The sequence below is a fragment of the Sinohyriopsis cumingii genome, chromosome 9 (genome assembly GCF_028554795.1).
Source record: "Sinohyriopsis cumingii isolate HCF-2022 chromosome 9, ASM2855479v2, whole genome shotgun sequence".
NCBI lineage: Eukaryota > Metazoa > Mollusca > Bivalvia > Unionida > Unionidae > Sinohyriopsis > Sinohyriopsis cumingii.
This window is the reverse complement of record NC_142969.1, coordinates 58,107,744-58,130,206: the sequence shown is the minus strand read 5'-3', so window position 1 is coordinate 58,130,206 and position 22,463 is coordinate 58,107,744. Positions and strand designations below refer to the sequence as shown.

At 39.0% G+C, this 22,463-nt stretch overlaps 1 protein-coding gene across 2 annotated transcripts in view; it reads left to right on the top strand.

The window, feature by feature from the left end:
• LOC149791886 (histone acetyltransferase type B catalytic subunit-like) overlaps positions 1-22,463 on the top strand; it is a 137,026-nt gene that overhangs the window by 66,555 nt on the left and 48,008 nt on the right. For both annotated transcript variants that reach the window (XM_089970390.1, XM_089970391.1), the window contains exon 9: positions 4,050-4,201. In XM_089970390.1, coding sequence (XP_089826516.1) covers positions 4,050-4,201 — 152 coding nt within the window. The remainder of the gene's footprint in view (positions 1-4,049; positions 4,202-22,463) is intronic.

The following is a 22,463-nucleotide window of genomic DNA, read 5'->3' as shown; positions in this document are numbered from 1 at the left end:
AAGTGACTTCCAGGTCACCCACAATAATTAACATATTGCTAAGTGATTTCAATGTCAACCACTATAATCAAGCTCTAAGTGATTTTTGTGTCAACCACCATAATCAAGCTCTAAGTGATTTTTGTGTCAACCACCATAATCAAGCTCTAAGTGATTTTTGTGTCAACCACCATAATCAAGCTGTAAGTAATATTTGTGTCAACCACCATAATCGAGCTCTAAGTGATTTTTGTGTCGACCACCATAATCAAGCTCTAAGTGATTTTTGTGTCAACCACCATAATCATGGTCTAAGTGATTTTAATGTCAACCACCATAATCAAGCTCTAAGTGATTTTTGTGTCAACCACCATAATCAAGCTCTAAGTGATTTTTGTGTCGACCACCATAATCATGGTCTAAGGGATTTTAATGTCAACCACGATAATCAAGCTCTAAGTGATTTTTGTGTCAACCACCATAATCAAGCTCTAAGTGATTTTTGTGTCAACCACCATAATCAAGCTCTAAGTGATTTTTGTGTCAACCACCATAATCAAGCTCTAAGTGATTTTTGTGTCGACCACCATAATCATGGTCTAAGTGATTTTAATGTAAACCACCATAATCAAGCTCTAAGTGATTTTTGTGTCAACCACCATAATCAAGCTCTAAGTGATTTTTGTGTCGACCACCATAATCATGGTCTAAGTGATTTTAATGTCAACCACCATAATCAAGCTCTAAGTGATTTTTGTGTCAACCACCATAATCAAGCTCTAAGTGATTTTTGTGTCAACCACCATAATCAAGCTCTTAACTACCAAGTGACTTCTAGCTCAACCACCAGAATCAAGCTTTTACTAAGTGGCATAGGTCAACCACCATATTCAATTTCATACTAAGTGGCATAGGTCAACCACCATATTCAATTTCATACTAAGTGGCATAGGTCAACTACCATATTCAGTTTCATACTAAGTGGCATTTGTCAACCACCATATTCAATTTCATACTAAGTGGCATAGGTCAAAACCATTTTCAGTTTCATACTAAGTGGTTTAGGTCAAACACCATCATCAGGCTCTTGCTGACTTTTTGCACTTGAGCAGTGGGATGAATTTCATTGATTATTTAGCTACTAAAAGCATTTTACCAACTAAAGTTGTTAAGGTTGTACATTGGTGGACATGCAGTTTTTGGTATTTTGTGGGACTTTCATCTGCTACATGCAGTTCTAATGCATGTGATTTAGTGCAGTTATCATTACAACTGATTATAATAAATAGTAATAATAATGATAATAAAAAATACTTTATTTGATGAGGGTGAATCAGTATAATTTACCATTCTTTTTATATATTGTGTATAAAGACAAAATGCTTATTTAAGTACATTAACAATACAATTAAAAGCACCTAGCTGTTGTTACCATCCTTAAGACCTAATAGGACAATAAAATGTTGAAAAGTCATGTAAATCGGTCAAATACTTTTAAAAATATTACCTTTCAAAGTTTTTGAGAGACCTGGTTTGAGGTGAAGTCTTGGCAAGAAAATATAACTTACTTTAGTCCTTGTTTGGAGTATAACTTTTGAACCAATGAAGATATTTTAATGAAACTTTGCCTTGTATTTATCTTGACTTGGCAGTGAAGATATTTTAATGAAACTTTGTCTTGTATTTATCTTGACTTGGCAGTGAAGATATTTTATTGAAACTTTGCCTTGTATTTATCTTGACTTGGCAGTGAAGATATTTTAAGGAAACTTTGCCTTGTATTTATCTTGACTTGGCAGTGTAGATATTTCAGTGAAAGATTTCCTTGTATTTATCTTGACTTGGCAGTGTAGATATTTTAATGAAACTTTGCCTCGTATTTATCTTGACTTGGCAGTGTAGATATTTTAATGAAACTTTGTCTTGTATTTATCTTGACTTGGCAGTGAATATATTTTAAGGAAACTTTGCCTTGTTTTTATGACTTGGCAGTGTAGATATTTTAATGAAACTTTGCCTTGTATTTATCTTGACTTGGCAGTGAAGATTTTTTAATGAAACTTTGCCTTGTATTTATCTTGACTTGGCAGTGTAGATATTTTAATGAAAGTTTTCCTTGTATTTATCTTGACTTGGCAGTGAAGATATTTTAATGAAACTTTGCCTTGTATTTATCTTGACTTGGCAGTGTAGATATTTTAATGAAAGTTTTCCTTGTATTTATCACTTGGCAGTGAAGATATTTCAGTGAAACTTTGCCTTGTATTTATCTTGACTTGGTAGTTAAGATATTCTAATGAAACTTTGCCTTGTATTTAACTATACTTGGAAGTGTAGATATTTTAATGAAACTTTGCCTTGTATTTATCTTGACTTGGCAGTGAAGATATTTTATTGAAACCTGGCAGTGTAGGTATTTTAATGAAAGTTTTCCTTGTATTTATCTTGACTTGGCAGTGAAGATATTTTATTGAAACATTGCCTTGTATTTATCTTGACTTGGCAGTGAAGATATTTTAAGGAAACTTTGCCTTGTATTTATCTTTACTTGGCAGTGTAGATATTTCAATGAAAGATTTTTCCTTGTATTTATCTTGACTTGGCAGTGAAGATACTTTAATGAAACTTTGTCTTGTATTTATCTTGACTTGGCAGTGAATATATTTTAAGGAAACTTTGCCTTGTTTTTATGACTTGGCAGTGTAGATATTTTAATGAAATTTTGCCTTGTATTTATCTTGACTTGGCAGTGAAGATTTTTTAATGAAACTTTGTCTTGTATTTATCTTGACTTGGCAGTGTAGATATTTTAATGAAAGTTTTCCTTGTATTTAACTATACTTGGCAGTGTAGATATTTTAATGAAACTTTGCCTTGTATTTATCTTGACTTGGCAGTGATGATATTTTATTGAAACCTGGCAGTGTAGGTATTTTAATGAAAGTTTTCCTTGTATTTATCTTGACTTGGCAGTGAACATATTTTATTGAAACTTTGCCTTGTATTTATCTTGACTTGGCAGTGAAGATATTTTAAGGAAACTTTGCCTTGTATTTATCTTCATTGGCAGTGAATATATTTTAAGGAAACTTTGCCTTGTATTTATGACTTGGCAGTGTAGATATTTTAATGAAACTTTGCCTTGTATTTATCTTGATTTGGCAGTAAATATTTTTAAAGGAAACTTTGCCTTGTATTTTCTTGACTTGGTAGTGAAGATATTTTAATGAAACTTTGTCTTGTATTTATCTTGACTTGGCAGTGAAGATATTTTATTGAAACTTTGCCATGTATTTATCTTGACTTGGCAGTGAATATATTTTAAGGAAACTTTGCCTTGTATTTATCTTGGCAGTGAATATATTTTAAGGAAACTTTGTCTTGTAATTATCTTGACTTGGTAGTGAAGATAATTTAATGAAAGATTTCCTTGTATTTATCTTGACTTGGCAGTGAAGATATTTTAATGAAAGTTTTCCTTGTATTTATCTTGACTTGGCAGTGTAGATATTTTAATGAAACTTTGCCTTGTATTTATCTTGACTTGGCAGTGAAGATATTTTAATGAAACTTTGTCTTGTAATTATCTTGACTTGGTAGTGAAGATAATTTAATGAAAGATTTCCTTGTATTTATCTTGACTTGGCAGTGAAGATATTTTAATGAAACTTTGCCTTGTATTTATCTTGACTTGGCAGTGTAGATATTTTAATGAAACTTTGTCTTGTATTTATCTTGACTTGGCAGTGAAGATATTTTAATGAAATTTTGCCTTGTATTTATCTTGACTTGGCAGTGTAGATATTTTAATGAAACTTTGCCTTGCATTTATCTTGACTTGGCAGTGTACTGCCTGTTCAGTTAAATCCCCACCTCAAGGTCAGGGTCACAAGAAGGGATAATAAAAGTGTTTCCTTATCCAAGCTGTCACATTTTCACACATTCTAGTATTTTGATGAAACCAGGTCCATGCCATATGATGCAATAGTCAAGATCCAGAACCCTAGCTCAAATATACAAGGTCAAATTCTGGGTATTTTATTTAATAGTACTATTTTTCTTTTCTTTAGTTGAAGATCCATCTGAAAATTTTCAACGATTAAGAGATTTTGTTGATGCAAAGAACTGTTCTAAGCTTGCAAGTTTCCAACCAAGGCATCTGCACAATGGCTTCTCAGAGGAAATGATGAAGGAGGCACAGGAAAAATTGAAACTGAGCAGGGTAAGTTTCCATTGATGAATTTAAGTTGTATTTTTATATCCTCATCTAAATTCATGAATATTAAGTTATGGTTTTGTTCATCTGTTCGTCCATCAGAAGTCAGGCATATTATGTCATAGCATTGCCCATCTGTTCGTCCATTAGAAGTCAGGCATATTATGCCATGGCATGGTTCATCTGTCAGGAGTCAGGCATACTATGTCTTTGTATTTTCCAGCTGTTCATCCATCAGAAGTCAGGCATATTATGTATTGGCATTTTCCATCTCTTCATCCATTAGAAGTCAGGCATATTATGCCATGGCATGGTTCATCTGTCAGAAGTCATGCATATGTCATGGCATGATTCATCTGTCAGGAGTCAGGCATATTATGTCGTATTTTCCATCTGTTCATCCATCAGAAGTCAGGCATATTATGTATTGGCATTTTCTGTCTGTTCATCCATTAGAAGTCAGGCATATTATGCCATGGCTTGGCTCATCTGTCAGGAGTCAGGCATACTGTGTCTTGATATTTTCCATCTGTTCATCCATCAGAAGTCAGGCATATTATGTCATGGCATGGTTCATCTGTTCATCCATTAGAAGTCAGCATATTATGTCATGGCATGGTTCATCTGTCAGGAGTCAGGCATATTATGTCATGGCATTTTCCATCTGTTCATCCATCAGAAGTCGGGCATACTATGTCTTGATATTTTCCATCTGTTCATCCATCAGAAGTCAGGCATGTTATGTTATGGCATGGTTTATCCATTCGTCCATCATAAGTCAGGCATATTATGTCAAGGCATTGTTCATCTGTCAGAAGTCAGGCATATTACAGTAGTCCCCCTCTTATAAGGCCACCCCTATTGCAGCAGGGAAGTGGCCTTTCTAGAGGGGGATGACAAATGCAAATAGTAAATACATATGAAGAAAGTCACAAGTACATTTAAACATTTAATATTTTCAATAAAAAATCACATGCATGTTGTGAAATAAATGTAAACAAACTGTTTCATCATTTTCAAAAGAATGTTTTGAATGACCATTGATATAGTTTTAAAACTGTCTTTATAATTATGTTACAGATCACATCATCTGTCACTTTGTTGGTAACAGTCTAAAAAACATACCAGTCTCATCACAATTAAACATATCCTTGCTGTCATATCCCCTGCATATATCGTTTAGTCTTTTGTTCCACTCTTCGACAACTTTATTATTAACATCAGCTGATTTTCCACTAAGGACAGAACACTTAATATTGTGTCGCACTTGAAATCTGTGCAACCATCCGTTCCCTGTGGTAAAGTCGTCATATCCAAATTCAACTGACAAAATTATTGCTTTTTTCTTGTCATTCAAATCAGGATACAAACATCTCCTGGCTCAAACAATCTTCCTTTCTCCGTCCATTTGACCTTCCCACTTCTGCAGAATTGTTTCCTTATCTTTCACGATATTGTTTATCTGAGTCTTTCCGGAATAGTTTTCTGCAAGGATCCTCTACTCCCCCCCACCACCTCTCGGGCAGTTTAATTACTTTCACTTTCTCTTCTGAACTAAGAATTTATCTTTTCCTCGATGACATATTCATCTTTTTTGCATTAAGTTATTCATGTTGCCAACTGCAATACTGATAAAACAATTTTGTATGCATGTAAACAAATTGCCATGTGTTTTTAAAGGAAGTGATCTGGTCACGTGATTCGTTAGTCGCAGTCTGGTACCCTATTGTTTTTATACATTTCTTTACACTAAGTGAGAGAAGCCAAAACGACTTCGGTATGTACCATTAAAATCACGCAGATTTGACCTTGCGGCCGTTAGGATTTGTAATTTTGACAATTATTGTCAGTAGTAATAGCCACTAATTATCAAAGTGAACAAGCTCAACATCTTACCAAGCGAAGCCATAAAGGCTATCAAACCATTATCCAGCTGACTTGTGTATATCGATACTGCCACTTCTCAGCTGTTACTACTGTTCAATAATTGTAATCTTAACAATTATCAGTGACTAAACTGGACATCTTATGATAACACAGCAGTAAGGCTATTTGGATTACATGTACTTACCTTTTGTATGGAATAAAATTTGAGTCTTTCTCAGCTTTATGGAATAAATGTGGCTTCTCTTGAGGCGTAAATGATATAATATTAACCTTAGTGGTACATGTACTTTAGTCAACACTTCTTTCAGTAACGAAAATCTGACATCGGGAAACAGAAATCGGATTACTTAACACACATTATGAATAAAATACTGGTTCTGGGTACATATTAAAATAAAATGTGGCCGCTTGTGAGGGGTAACTTTTACATTACTGCACTAATATGCTGGTCGCATTAGCCGGGTGGCCTTTCGTGAGGGGTACTTTTGAACACAAACTCGTCGGTGCCGACTGATTCTGGCCATAAGGAGCGTGTGGCCGCTGGTCAGGGGGGCCATTCAAGAGGGGGACTACCGTATGTCATATTGCAGAAATGACCCTTAAAATATGGACATGTGGAATAAAAGCAAAAACTATGGAAAAAATGATTGTTGCTCAAATCTCCGGATAATGCTTTCATCTGTATTTGATTTGGATCCGGGTTTCATCTTAGAATTATTGGATTTAGTCAAGGAACCAGACTAACTTTTCACTAGTACCTCAGATGCTTTAAACTGTGCATATTGTTTCATGCGAAGCATCTGCGTGATAAAACTGTTGATAATATAATTTTTAAAAATGGCATCCAGCAAGTGATGCTTTTTGGAGACAAAATGGAAATTAAACCTATTAAAAAGTGTGAAAAGTCGACACAGAAGAATAAAATGCAATATAGAAAGATTCTTGTGAATAAAAGCTGGAAGGGATGCAGTTATGTTTAATGGACATCATGTGTGAATTTGAGTATTTCTTGTGGCAGGAGATATAATTACTGCCGTCATGTGAAATGGAATTTGTTCCCCAAGAATTACGTCAGGTTGAGAGATAGCAACAAGCCATTGAGATGCATAGGGTTTGGAACTGACATTTGTGCAACTGTATTAGTGGTAAATAGAAGTTTGTGCAACTGTACTAGTGGTAAATAGAAGTTTGTGCAACTGTACTAGTTAAGTTTGTACAACTGTACTAGTGGTAAATATAGTATACATGTACTTTAGAAACTTTACAGTTGAACATAATGCTTACTGTCACTGCATGTTTCGAATACTGAACTTTTAAATACATTTTCCATCTTTACAGAAGCAGTTTGTGATATTTGTTACACTTTACTGAAAAATGGTCAAACTTAGGGGAAAAAATCAACTGCCTTATTGAGACAGTCTCGTCAGCCTTGGCAGGTCTGTTGCCTATGTTCCCATTTAATTCCTATGGTATTTGGGGAGCCTCACGTCCCAGTAATGTATTTATTCGGCATGCATAGGTTTGTGCATGTATGGCTTTTTGCCTGATATATTGTCTGATCTGCATGCATCTTTCTTCCTCCTCATCCTCATTGCATGGGGTCTGGATCTTTTCCTTTTTGGGTAAGGATGATGTCACCTAAGACCAAAGGATCCCTGATGCTCAATACAATGTCAGTGCCAAAGATTTATTGATCCTTGGCCCACCAGAACACATGAGAGTGAGCTATACATTCCAGTTAAGGATGAGCATTGCCCTGTCAAGGTCAGTGTCCAGATGATTACCAAGTCATGTGATCAGTGATTTCGTTCTTATAAAATGAATGTGGGCTCATCCCTTCTTCATCATCAGACTTTGTTGGGTGACTGGGCACCACTCATCAGGCTATAAACATTGGGGTTAGGTTAACATTGTTGGTATATGGATTAGGTAGATACCCGCAACTCATGCTATAGTATCAATTATGATGTGGATTGGGAATCTGCCCATATTTGCCCAACTGGGAGTTGGGGGTGGGTGATCAGATAAGATCAGCATTCTCACCATTCCCTATGTTCCCATTTAATCTCTACAGGATATGGGAACTCCACCTTTCCAGGATGTGGGTCTTTCTTCCCCTCCATGGTGCCATGGATGTCACTCCCTTGACTTCAAGGTAGAGCAAACATTACAGGAGGTGTATATGTTTTGTCCCCACTAGTCTGGACAAACAAAAAGAATAGGGGCCACCAGTCCCATTCCTAGACAATCTAGGAAAGATGAGAAACAAACTCATCCACCTAGAAGGACCAATAATAGGGTCTGTTCCTATCATGAGATTTGGGATGAGGATGTTCTTGTCACTCTCTCAGCAATGACATTATTTCCTTAATGGTGGAATTGAATGCGTTCGATGATGTGCCAGTTTTGACATTTTTTCCAGAGTGACAAATTAGGAAGTTGAAAAGGTGGTTGTTGTTTTTGTGGTGTTTAACAACATTTTTCAGCACAAGATAGGCTATACATGGCGGCCAGTATTAATGGTGGAGGAAGAACCTGGGAAAACCCTGGAAAGAACCACCAACCCACAAGAAGCTACTGGCAAGCTTTCTCACATACCTAGAAAGGCCGAATCCGCGACTCAAACCCATGCAGACAGAGGTGAGTTGGCAATGATCCGTAACGGTGTGCTCTTTAGACCATTCGGCCACTTGGGGCCCCCTGAAAATGTGGTAAATGAAGTTTGCCACCTCCTTTCCCCAGACTTGTGTCCAAAGTCTTTAGAAACTGAGGTCAAAAAGATTCTTTCAGATCAGATGATACTCTCTGGCAGCATTGCACCCAGACCGTCTGTTCCCAATTTCCACAATGGCTCTGGAGCTTACACAGAAGTTTTCTAAGGGAAAAGAGATTGGCAGGCAGCAGAATGGATGGCCTGTTTCTCCACCCCCCACTTTCAATTGCCAGTTTCTGAATCCAGCAACAGAATCCACTCACCATTTAAGCCCTCTGCCTTCACCTCACCCCAAGGCATTATAAATGGGGATATAGGCTCTAACCTGATCTCACATGGCAGTGAAAACATCGGATCTTAAAGCCTGTACTATTGTCATGATCGCCATACCAGTCCCTTTTTTTCTTGCAGCCTCCTTCAGTCAGTTGAAGAGGAATCAGTGGCACTTAAGCATCTGGTGAAGGCTGGAGTAAAGATATCACAGTATGCACTTTCTGTGTCATTAGTGCTCTCTGTAGAGTGCCTTCACCACCATATGATTGCTGTGTTGGAGACATCAGAGGTCTTGCTGGACCACAGCAAGAACTTTGTAAGGTTCATTAACGCTGGTCTGTGGAAGCAGGTTCTGGCCCATTGAAACAAACCAAGAATCGGACTTGCCTGGACTGCCCTTTTTGACAGTCTTCTATACTTTTCAAACAGTCTCACAAGCAGCTTCATTTCAAAGCTCCATATTGCCCATCTTTCGTTCTACAAGGCATTGGGAGAAGACATAGTTTGAGTGGGCATCCTAGGAAGTTTCACCTTGTACTCTCCATCCTCCCAGCATCCCAGTAGGATCATGTCCAGAATTCTTTTCAGGGGTTGTGTTGGATATCATAGACAATGTGGGTCCATTACACCTGAAAAGGTGTCTGTCGACAACACCTCACTGCTAATGCAAACATCTTCATGTATCACTCAGCTGATAATGGTAAACAATTGGTTGATGGTAGCCACCTGGCATTGAGAAGTTAGGTAGTGGGGAAGAGCTTATTCCCTTTGTATTGTACTTAGATGGAAATATTGAATTTTCATCTTTCTGGGATTGATTGATTTAAGAGCTTATTTTCTTTGTGACATAAATTTGATAGATAGGTGTTCTTTTTGAGAAGTACAATGTACTAAACAATTTTTTTGTTTTGATATGGAGTTAGTTCTAAATTAAAATGGTGCCAATTTGACCTCCACTATGGCTTCCACTGTCTTATTATGGGTAAGGGCTGTTCCAGTAAAACATATACCCCTGAGGGTAAGACACTTTCAAATTCAACCAACCCACAACAGAAGCAATTAAAAAAATTATGATCCACCGTCAGATGTGTTTTAATCGAAAAACACTGCCCCCTACAGAAGCATATTTTTTAAAGATAATTTCAGGCTATGGGTTAGTGGGTGGTAGAAGTAATTTTAATAGTGGGTTGGGGACAAAAACGATTTAAATGACAGCTGGCTGGAGGTATTCTACTGAATTCTTATAGATCATATACTCTACTGCATATTTTTATTTGTATTCATTCATTATGATCAATCTTTTGTCCTTTTGTATGTCTCTGATGCTGTGAAATCACAGATTTTCATGGTGGCTTATTAATTGTAGATGTCATTGATCAGTCCCTTAATACCTACTAATTTAACATCCATGAATATATATTTTATAATAGATATTTCTATTCTAATACAGAAATCCTGACTTTGTATCCTTACTAAACTGTGAGCATATGAGATGGAAAAGTCTTGAGCAATCCTGCATCACACACTGCCGAAAAGTTTACATTTTAGCTCACTTAAATTTTCTCTAACAATGTTCATTGTTCCAACTAGAACTGTTATAACTTATTCAAGCTATATTCACCAATATCTCGAGATATGCATCTGTAATAAGTATTTGTAGCAAAGTATGAGAATGCATCAGTATTTTTCAAAGATGCATTTGAATTGAGCAACAACCACAATCAACAAACGAAAAAATAAAATTATTCACATCTCTCAGGCAGAAGTAGTGTAGAATCATAATCTGCCAGAAGATTTCTAAATTTTTAAATTTGCCAAATATTTTTCCAACCATACTGATTCAGTGGACATACCACCAGAATGGACAGAAACAGACCAGAAGGTTAAAATTGATTTGATACATCTTTTAAGTAGCTAAATTCATACTGGTTGAGTTAACTGTACACCCTTTATGGTCTTCCTTTTGATGAAATCTTTTACTGAAGCTGAGAAAATATGTTGCACACATAAAAAACGAGGCACACATTTACTCATTATTGTTTTTATTATACTTCTCCATTCCAGTCTGTTCTTATGATCTTGCCCCCCCCCCACATACTGTTTGCCTTGTTTATGATATGTATCTGAATTTCTCACTTACTTTTCCAACTACTATACAAATGTTCTGTGAATATGCATATCAGTGTGAAATGCAACGGGGAGACTAAATCCAAGATTGAAAACCTCTACATTTCTGGATGTATTCTGCTTGGATTCCATATTTCTGCACAAAACTCAAGAGTTCAGGACTCTCTCTACTAATTCAGTTCCCACTGTAAACCTGTGCAAACACCATGATATTAAAATTCACTAACTTAAAATTTTGAGTGCTCATGATCAAATTTGTATCAGTATAGACACATATATGACGACAGCTTTTGTGAAAAGAAAACCATAACAGCCACACCATTTTCTGGATCTATACAAATTTGAAATGTGTGCTTTCAGTACTGCATCAAAGAGTCAACTGCTAATTTCAGTAATGAGTCATCCATACTCGGGTCTGTAAAGGGATGGAAATTATGTTAATAAAACAATGTCCCTCACTTTTTCTCAATTACAAGTATGCTCTCAAAAGATTGTTTTTACTAAAATCTCACTTTCATTATCAACCAATCAGGGACATTCAAACCCATATATACTCTTTTTTATCTTCACTGATTTATAGTATGGCTGACTGGTCATACTGTAGGATAATATTCAGGTAACAGAAATACCATGGGATAACTAGAGACCAATCAGATCGAATAGTCAAGTTATCTCTCCTGCAGGGATGCTGCCAGGATTTCAGGATTTACTCTTAAGTTTTGTGTGTGTGTGATCTCCAGTGAGGAAGAGCAGCAGAGGGGGCGAATCCGACATTTTGTCCAATCGTCATTTGGCTTAATTAATACTTTCTGCAACTCAACGATCTAGTGTCGTCAGCGCCCGGTAAAAAAAAACGACATCGTCGTCGGGGGATCGTCCAATCGTCATTTGGTTTAATTAACACCTTCTGCGCGCCGATCCCCAGCGTCGTCAGCGTCCGGTAAACACATCGACGACCGCGTCGATGTCATCGCCCCCTCTGCTGCTAAGGAGTTATTTACAATGAAAATTATTTACAACTAACCGAATATTTGGTCAAGTCTGATACGATATCGTGTCCGAGGATCATGTAAATTTATCGTTACAAATCCATGTGGGGTCGACTGAGCATGACTAAAAAAGTTTCGAAAAACATTAAAGTCCATGTCACCGCCGCACCATGTCTGCCAAATATTTCGTAGCGTGTGTGTATCAACGCCATTGAATACAGCAAGAATATTACAGTTGTCTCTGATTACTTTTGGAATCTGAGTGTATCGTTGAGTGACATATATCACGTCGGTGTTTTTATGCCTGCCTCTGGAAAATATCCTAGCTGGGTTTTTTTGATTGTCTAACATGACATCATCATACACGACTAGATTGTTAACGTCGCCATCAATATCATCAATACCTGGTGCATCATTGATATCTGTAATAAACTCAATAACATTTTTTTCAGCGATCGCTGATGCATTCTCGTTAAAATCTTTCAACACCTCGTAGCATCATTGATCATCCACGCTAGGAGCAACCAAATACAACTTGTCCCACTTCATCCATCTCATTATTAAATTAAGTAACAATTGCGTCTTGCCCGATCCAGATGGTCCGATGATAATCATCCGGATCGAGTTTGGTAACGCTGCAACATGCTTAACTGGTTCTCTCGTTTTAGTTGCCGAAAAATCAATTATATTCATATCTCTATACATAAATTATGGATCTATATTGTGTGAAGTGTAGAGTACGTACTGGCACAAATGATATGACAACCGCTACAACAAGAAATAACAGATCGGCCCTTACTGGCAAGTGTGCACAATGCGGTACAAAGAAATTTAGATTTATTTCTATTAGACCCGGAGATGTTTTAAAAAAAAGCGAGGAGGTGATATTGCAGCCAGGTTATCAAAACTCCCCGGAACCCCGTGGGCAAAGTATCCAGGAGAAAAGCACCTCCCAGGATATAGCTACTGTGGCCCCGGAACACGATTAGATATCAGACTCGATGATCAAAATCAACCCAAACCCGGTGAGTACCCAATAAATGCAATCGATAAGGCGTGTCATGCTCATGATGTTGCTTACAAAAGTAGCGATCTGCAACAGCGTCATATCGCGGACGTAAAATTAATTCACGCGTTAAATGCTATTCCTGATAAATCCGTCAAAGAAAAATTGGCTTCATGGTTGGTAAAATCGGCTATGAAAGGTAAATTAATGGTGGGCGCTGGTAATTAATAACAACATGGAATCCATCTATTATTCTCCAAGAGGATACTGGAAGGGGAAGGCCGCAATTGGTAAGCTTGCAAGCGCTGCAAAGGTAACAAAGGCCACTGCGGCTAATTGGTTATCCAAACAGGCTATATGGCGAATCTATCTACCACCGCCTAAACAAATCAACTTCTCGCGCTTTGATGTCAGCGTACCTAATGAAGTTCATCAGGCTGATATACTATTTTTGCCGCATGACAACGGTTACAAATACGCGCTAACCGTAGTTGATGTTGCGAGTCGATACAAACAAGCGGAGCCGTTAAAAACAAAGTCAGCAACTGAAGTAGCCGCTGCGTTTGAAAGAATTTATCGAAGAGGTCCTCTGCGCTGGCCAAATCTACTACAAGTTGATCCCGGTAGTGAATTTCGCGGCGCTGTTTTATCAACGCTGAAACATCATAGCGTCGTGATACGACGAGGTCATACTGCGCTACATCGTGATCAGGCAATTGTTGAACGATTCAATCGGACTCTTGCTGAACGGTTATTTGGATATCAATACGCGAAGGAATTCATCCAAGAGAAACGATCTCGTGAATGGGTCAAAAGGTTGCCAGGCGTAATTGCAGCGTTAAATAACGAGATTACCCGAGCAATCAACATGAAGCCCAGCGACGCGATTAAATACGAGTATATACCCGGAAGATCAAAAATAGATAGTGTTTCCAAGCCGATTCTTGGCGATGTCACCGTGAGATATCTGTATGAACCAGGAGAGCTTGAAGGCGGTAAAAAAAGAGCTACTGATCCTATCTGGAGTGTTACCACACATAACATATCAACGATAACACGATCAACTGGTAGACCACCGATCTATAGACTGGATTCAACTGCTCCTCAGCGCGGGTTTACACGCGAGCAACTACAAGTGATACCTGACGATACTCAATTACCCCCGCGTGGTCTTAACTAGCGCCGTTGCGTCTATTGCACTCAAGACAAGTCAACCTCACATTGTTTTTGACATGACTGAGACTGTTATTGATCCTGTCCACGGTAAATTGGCGAGCGTCTTTATCCAAATAACGCCAGCGCATTACACAATTGCAACTCGCGCAGTGATTATTCTGTTGTTGTCGTAACGCAATTATGAATTCGGCATCAATATCAAAACGCCGCTGTTTTTTTTTTATCCTGTTGGCGGTAACCCGAGAGTTTTCTATCAATGACGCTTGCATCGATGATGTCGTTGTCGTTGGTGACTCCGTCACTGACTTCGTCAACAACAATTCTTCGAAGCTGATTTATTTTCCGTACTCGGGACACTGCAAGATAGACTAGATTCGACCATTCGATGCGATTATCAACTATCCAAACAATTGTATCCGTGATGGTTAATCCCTGCGAGGAATGTATTGTTGTTGCGTATCCTAGCGTCCACGGGGATTTATCAGCACGTAGCGCGTCCTCGACGACGCTGATATCAACGAGCACGATATCATTCAGCACGAGAATTTGTTTTATTCTCCATGACGCTGTCGGGACCGGGATTTCAACTTCAGTGTTCTGCCGCCGTGTATCCGCGGGTCTATAACATAACGGCACTGGGCGCGTTGGAAACTTTTCCTTATGCAACGTAAACAACTTCCGCTGAAGTGTGTCTCTGACTATCTTTCTACTCGCTACAATCAAATCGTTTGGTCTCCATGTTTCCCAGAATTCATTTAACGGCGTTTCCGGAATCACCTCGCGAATTATTTCACATTGAATTCTATCCGGCTGTAATCTGATTAATTTTTTAACCTCGCGCAGTTGTTCATCAAGTGCTCGGTAATCAGTATCGGTTTCTTCATAATAGTCCACAAAACCCCTTAACCAATCATGTGGACCCTCGCCGACAAATGGTGGTGGTTGGCCATGATCCCCACACATGATTACCGCTGTATTCGCGAGCAGCAACCACTCAAGAAACATTTGTAAAACGTCTAACGAAACAGTACATATCTCATCCCAGATGATAACCTCAGGAATAAATTTTTCACCCATTCGATCAGGAGTCCACTCACCGCCGCTGTATCGAAGAAAGCTGTGATAAGTAACGGCGTCAACATTTCGTTGTTTTATCTCTCGCGCTAGTCTATGGGTCGGTGTAAGCACGATTATACTTGCCCGCGTTCGAAATAATTCAATTGCCCGAGTCGTCTTTCCTGACCCGCCACAGCCGCTTAAATAAACTGTTTTGTGTCTACAAATTGGATCAGAACACGGTGGTGCATTAGACCATTCTGACAATTTATCACCGCGTAAGTAGTTGTTCTCAACGGTGACATCTGCTGATGGTGAATAATCGTGTCGTATTTCATTTTTAATTCTCCATGTGCCCCAACTCTCGTCCGGACTAGTAAACCCGGCTACGTTTTCCTTGTACTTTACGTTAATATAAAATGAATCAACGGCTACTCTAACCGCGGTGTCGGGAAATCTATTTATCATCGAAAATAAATTGATAGCGGCGTAACCCAGCATAGACGCCCTCAAATGCGGGTATGCCGGGCTGTCTCCGTCGCTGTAGGTAACAACTGTACCCAACCTTGTTCCATTGGACAAGAAAGCTGTTTTACAGTTCACGTATCTATTTTTTGCCACTGCGTCCTTGATTACGAAATCATATTCTGCGTCATCTATAATCAGCCGTGAGCAATATCGTTTGTAGTCGCAGTTTTTTCCACCTTGTGTGAACTTACCGATTATTCTTCTACCGAGATCTTTTGCCTCTCTGTTTCGTTGGTTGAATATCCTCCTGGACCATTCGATGATATATTCCTCGTCGGCATCAATGTGTTTTTTGGACTCGTCAATTATGCTATCTAGACGCTCCGGTTCTGGTAACCAGACTTCAGTCTGCGCCCGGTATGATACAATTGCGTCACTGACAATCAACGATACAAGCATGCTACAATCAATCATATACCGTAGCAGCGCTATTGGCAGCCACTTCTTTTCATTCATGTGTCTACCGATCCAAATATAGCAACAGCGATGGAGTCCTGCCGCGAATTCAAATGATACTATGCGAGCGAATCCGGTTAAATCAAAATCAGGCAGTGGTCCATTAATAGCAACACGAGTCATTTCATGTCTGGGGTGTCCAAATCGTTTGAAATACTCAGCGGCGGATCCATACCCGAGAAAACTCGCTGGATAACAGGCAACCATATCAACCGAGATCATAGCGTCGCGGTTGTATTCAGTGTTCCATAATCCACCGTGATAATACTCCAAACAACTGGATTGTACATCTGGTAGAAATTCCCTGCGCGTTGGTCTCCACGCATTTTTCCTTGCTGCAACATGAGCTACAACCAATGGAATCGTAAAACAATTTGTTAGCAGTTGTTCATCATGCTCCTCAAATTCTATGGCGGTTTTTTTCATCTTGTTGTGAAATGCTTCAGTGCGATATAATTCATCGTGTGGTCTTACAAACTGATCAAAGGTATCCGCATCGTTTTCAGCGCTGCGAAGTAACCACACTGATACAGGGTCGTTTTTACACAAACAAGCAATAGCATCAAATAGTTTCCTCTCCGCGAGAAAACCATCCTTGGAGAATTGTTCTCCCAGGAATTCTTCGGGTATATACTTTACTGTTCTATCCCGTGGAAATATTGTGATCGCGGGCGTCCATGCGTGTTCGTTATGATCAATAATTTTGATTGGGGTTCCATTTGATTTGTACTTTGATTCGTATAATACTTCACCGGTTATCGTTGTAACGGTTATTGGAAATCTCAACGACGTTTCTAATCTCGCTATGTCGCTGATGGTTGCTCCACGCTCTTTTACGGTTAGTTCCCACTGGTTGATTTTGCTACGTCGTAAATCAGTCAATTTGTTTCCTCGACATGCATTTGTAAAATGCTCTATTATTCGTTCTGCTACACAATTTATCCCCGTTGACTGTTTCATTGGTTTCAGTTTTCCGATATCAGGTTTCTTATTTAACGGGTATATTCCATAAACAACTGCTGTTTCAGGATACGCTCGTTCATAGTATGGTCTGTCAATTCCGGTTAACAGCCCCGGCTTGGAGTCGCGGCTAACAATGACTGTTTTCTTGTCGCTGAGAACCGGTTCAAATTTATCACGTATGATCCAATTACCTGATTTCACCCGGACAATGAATTTTACTCTGAAGAAATATTTTTTACTGTCAAGTTGTGATATTATCGTTGCTGCGCGGTTGTCGTTCATGGTAGCATCAACAACACCATCAATTCGAAATGTTGACCAACTATGAGATGCACCATCACGTTTGAATGCATTGATACAATCGCGTATTTTACTCAACAGGGTTTTATCGTTTATTAACGCTTTTGGTACGTCCTTGAGGACTCTGTCGAGATTAAACCTAATATTTTTCCAGGGCTTAATTGCTGCTAATCTCTCAAACTCATCCATATAATTAAAACAAGTATTTAAATAAAAGAATATAGTATAATGAATAAATGCAAATGGTTGATGATTGGGTCGATAACCCCGTGCAATAAATCATGTAGAGGTGAATTCTGCGGGTATCATTTACAAAGCGTTCGTAATGGTTCTCTTGGCCCCCTCCCGTGCTTGGTTTGCCACGTTGGTGTAAGAGGAAAATCGCAGTTGTGTATCAATTGTGGCGGAAAGCGATACAGAGAGTTAAAACGTTATTATGACAAACGAATAAAAAACGCCGTCATTGACCCCACCGCTGACTTCGTCATCAAAACCCCTCAAGACTACGTTGAAAGGTTTATAATTAAACCAAATAATAAATTAGACAAGTAGTATTATTATATAAATGGACCAAGAATTTCAGCCGCATCCCCTGCTCGTCAATTACGAGGCATCTCGCGACGGCATTGTTAGAAACCGCAGACTAAAAAACCCAGTTGGTACCGTAAATAATCACGGGTATTTGATGTTTGGTGCCGGGGGGAAAATTTATCTTGTTCACAGGGTGGTATTTGAAGCATTTAACGGATTAATCGAGAATGGGCTTGTGATTGATCATATTAATAATAATATGACTGATAATTCTCTTATAAACCTGCAAGCCATCTCTCAGAGTGAAAATAATAAAAAAGGCCAAACTGGTAAGTTTTCAAAGCAAGCAAGGGGTGTTAAATCGTTTGATACATCAACGCACGAAGAAAAAATATTTCAGTCGATGAATGAGGCAGGAAAATATTTCGATATTTGTAGAGCCTCAGTTCGAGATGTTGCAGAGAATATAACTAAAACAGCGATCTCAAAAAAGATGGGTCACAGAATTCGATTTTCATATATAAATAAATCCTTGTCACCGTGACAAGGTCACCGTGACGAAGTCGCCATGACAAATTGTCTGTTTAATACTTAACACACCTTGGGGTTGATACACGGGGGTTCATTTTGTAAAATAATTTTTTTTTTATATTTAAAAACAAGATGTTCTGTAAGAATAATGAATATCGAAGACATCAATAATATATTAGCCGAGATTTCAAAATTAAAAAATCAAGGAATTGAATTATCTTATGGTCTCGACAGCGAAAAAATATTATCCGATTATGGGATTATTAACGAACAATCGAAACGGGGGCGTTTTACCCTGGCCCGCGAGTACTTTTTTATAAAACGATTACAACATACGATTAATGAGAACTTGTACCACAATGACGCAAATGCATTCATTGGACTATTTACTGCCGTTGAAATAATACGAAAAAAACTTGGACGTGTTTATGAACGACGCCGGGAGATTTCTAGTAAGATCAAAAACATTAGAAGGATTATAGACGGAGCCTCCGATGGCACACTCGGCGAGAAATTAGAAATTGCGGAGCAATTGCAATAATGGTAGGTGAATCACTTACTACTCGGCTAGCCAGAGAGCGGCTAGCGGCGCTTAAAAAGTTCATACCGTTACGAGACAGAGTGAGAGAGAAACTTCAAACGCGACAACAAATGCAAACTGATTTTGCTGTTGGAAGCGAACAGTTATTTGCCCCGGTAACCAAAGCGACTAAGGATGTTACGGCGGCAACTGTACCCGTTCTTGGTGCGCTTGAAAAGATAGCGGCAGAGACAAAACAAACAAAAAGGTCTTTAGAAACACTCCCTGCAAAAATAGCGGCTGCTACAACACGGAGGCCGCCACCACTCGCTATAACGGAACCACAAGAACCTTATGTTACAATGGCCGGCGAAGAAGAATTAGGTGCTACTGCGAAAGAACCAGAAGAAGAAATACCTAAAGAAATACCAGAAAAAGAAGCACCGGAAGAAAAAAAGAAAGAGGGGAATATACCCCGTAATGTTCTTTAAAAGTCCGCAATAGATCAAATTAGAGACATCGACGACGATGAAGAATTAGTTGATTTTGTTGTTACAACATCAACTAAGAGCCTTCGAGATGAGTATATCAATGAAGGTTACAAGAAAAAAATAACCTCGACGGAGAACTGGGCAAGAATAGTGTATTTAGCGAGTAAACATAAAGATGCATTACCACATCATGGTGATCCCGATTACGACAAATTCCTCGAGAAAGTTAAGAGTAGAACACCAAAAAAAGGAAAAGGATACCCTGTTGATAAAGAATCCTACGGCGTTACTTGTCCTGGTAGTGTTCTCAGTGATATATCACGGCTAGAGGTACTAATTGGAGGAAAACGAGCCGGAAATAACTCTCCGGAAATAATCAATGAGGCCGCTGATATTTGCAAGCGGTTATTTGCAGGCGGTATTATGGACATTAATGCATATAGAACGCTCATAGACGAACTCGTGGATGATTAAAAAAATTATAAAATTATTGTTTTTGTTAATTTTTGACTGTTTTTTGACCGTTTTTTGACTGTTTTTTGCCATTTTTTGACTCTTTTTTGCCATTTTTTGAGGGCAAAAACCCAAGGAAATCATTTAGAGAAAATCGATGTTTTTCTGAAAAATCGAGAAAAAAACGACTATAGGCAACAAAAAACGACCAAAAATGACTAAAAATCAAGAAAAAACCGGATTTTTATCGAGGGCAAAAACCCAAGGAAATTTTGATAAAATTTATTCCGGTTTTTGATTCGGTGGAGGGGGGGTGATCAATCACTGGTGATCACAATCACTAATTGGAAAACTGGTGTTTTTATAATAAAGATGATCATACACTACAACCATGATAAACCAGTACTCGTCTACGTGGTAAACTCGCGATTGCCTGTTTACCGCGCGTACTATGGAGATGGTCTCGGTAGCGCCATTGCGGGGTTATTTACAAGAATGGCTCCAAAAGTAGCGCCGTTAGCCAAACAATTAGGAATGAAGGCTATTGATGTTATTCGTGATAAGGGAATCAGCGCTATTGGAGATGTTGCCGGAAAGGCGCTTTCAGCCGCGCGGAACAAACTAATGTCGTTGGTGAGGAGAAAAAAACAGATGCCATCAACGACAGTGATGCCTGCGAATGTCAGTAAAGTAATAAATAACGCCGTGGAAGAAAAATTAGAGTCGTTGGCGGCGACGACTTCGCCAATGGCGACTTCGCCATCCACCGATGCGTCAACCAACGCGATCATTAACGCGATAGCGGGAAGTTGTCTACGACAAAAAAATCGCAATTGAAAACATCAACATGATAAATAATAAAATGTTTGCGCGTACCGCTGATCCCGCGTTTGATATGGATGCCCCAGTGCGCAGGGATGATTCTGTCCGTGATTATCAATTTTATTCTTATTATGCAGCGCAACCTGACCTACGATCGCGAATTGAACTTCAAGTCCAAGATACCAGTAAATATTTTTTGCCGTGTGAAGCGTTTATTGAAATTGAGGGAGAACTCGTGACAAATGCCGCCGATAATGCACCATACGCAGATGACGATCGTGTTCGAGATGGCTTTGTCAACAACGGTATCATGGCGTTATTTGAGAGCGCCAGATATCTTATTGACGGGCGAGAAATTGAATCAATAGAACGCGAGGTTGATGTTGCAACGACGATAATTGGGTTAGCGAGATACTCGGATGATTATACAAGATCGGCGGGCCCATCTATGATGTTTGCGAAGGATACCACTAATAACGCTGATCACCTTCAGTACATCAACGTGCTGGCGGAAAGAGATACCGCAGTTGACCCACAGGCTGAAGCAAATAACCCAGACCGCAGAGCAAGACCAGGCGCTAATTTCAATATTATAAAAAGCGCCAACAATGATTACAATATGGGATTCGCAGCACGAATATTGATGCTAAAAAGACCACGCCGACAGTTTTCATGCGCGATTCCACTCCATCACATATTTGGATTCTGCAGAAATGTCAGGAAGGTTATCTATGGGGCTAAGCATACAATCGCGCTGACGCGAAGGGGTGATGATAACAATGCAATATGGCGTGCTGCTGGCGTCGCTGCCGGTAAAGTCATTTTAACTAAAATGGCATTGTGGATGCCGGTGCTGACTCCATCAGTTACCACGGAAGCACGATTGTTAGCATTTATGGAACAGGGAGGGAAATCGTTGTTGAGTTGGCTAGCGGTAACAACTGATGCTAAAGAGGATAACGTCGCCGATACGTTTACATGGCACTTGGCGTCAAAACAGGGTGTTTCAGCCCCGCGTCATATATTCATAGCGCTACAGAATAGGGAACGATTGGGTAATCAAGAACACAGCCATATGATATTTGATCAATTAGGAGTCAGGGATGTTTTGCTGAGAATAAACGGACAACAGGAACCATCCGAGGATATACAGCTTAATTACGGCGACAACCATATCGCACGTGTGTATCATCGATTGCTGTCATATATGGGTCGTGATCAAAATGTCGACACTGGTCTGCAAATATCACAACTTGATTTTAAAAACCTGTATCCGATTTATTATTTTTCGTTGGAGCATCTTGATTTAACGAGACAATCCGTCGTTGATATTAACTTCCGAGCTCGTATAGCCCCGGGTGGTGTTAATTATAGAGCGGTTGCTGTCATTCTCAGCGATAAATCAATGCTGCTAGAAGGTGTTGGTGGACGAATGAGAATCGTTGA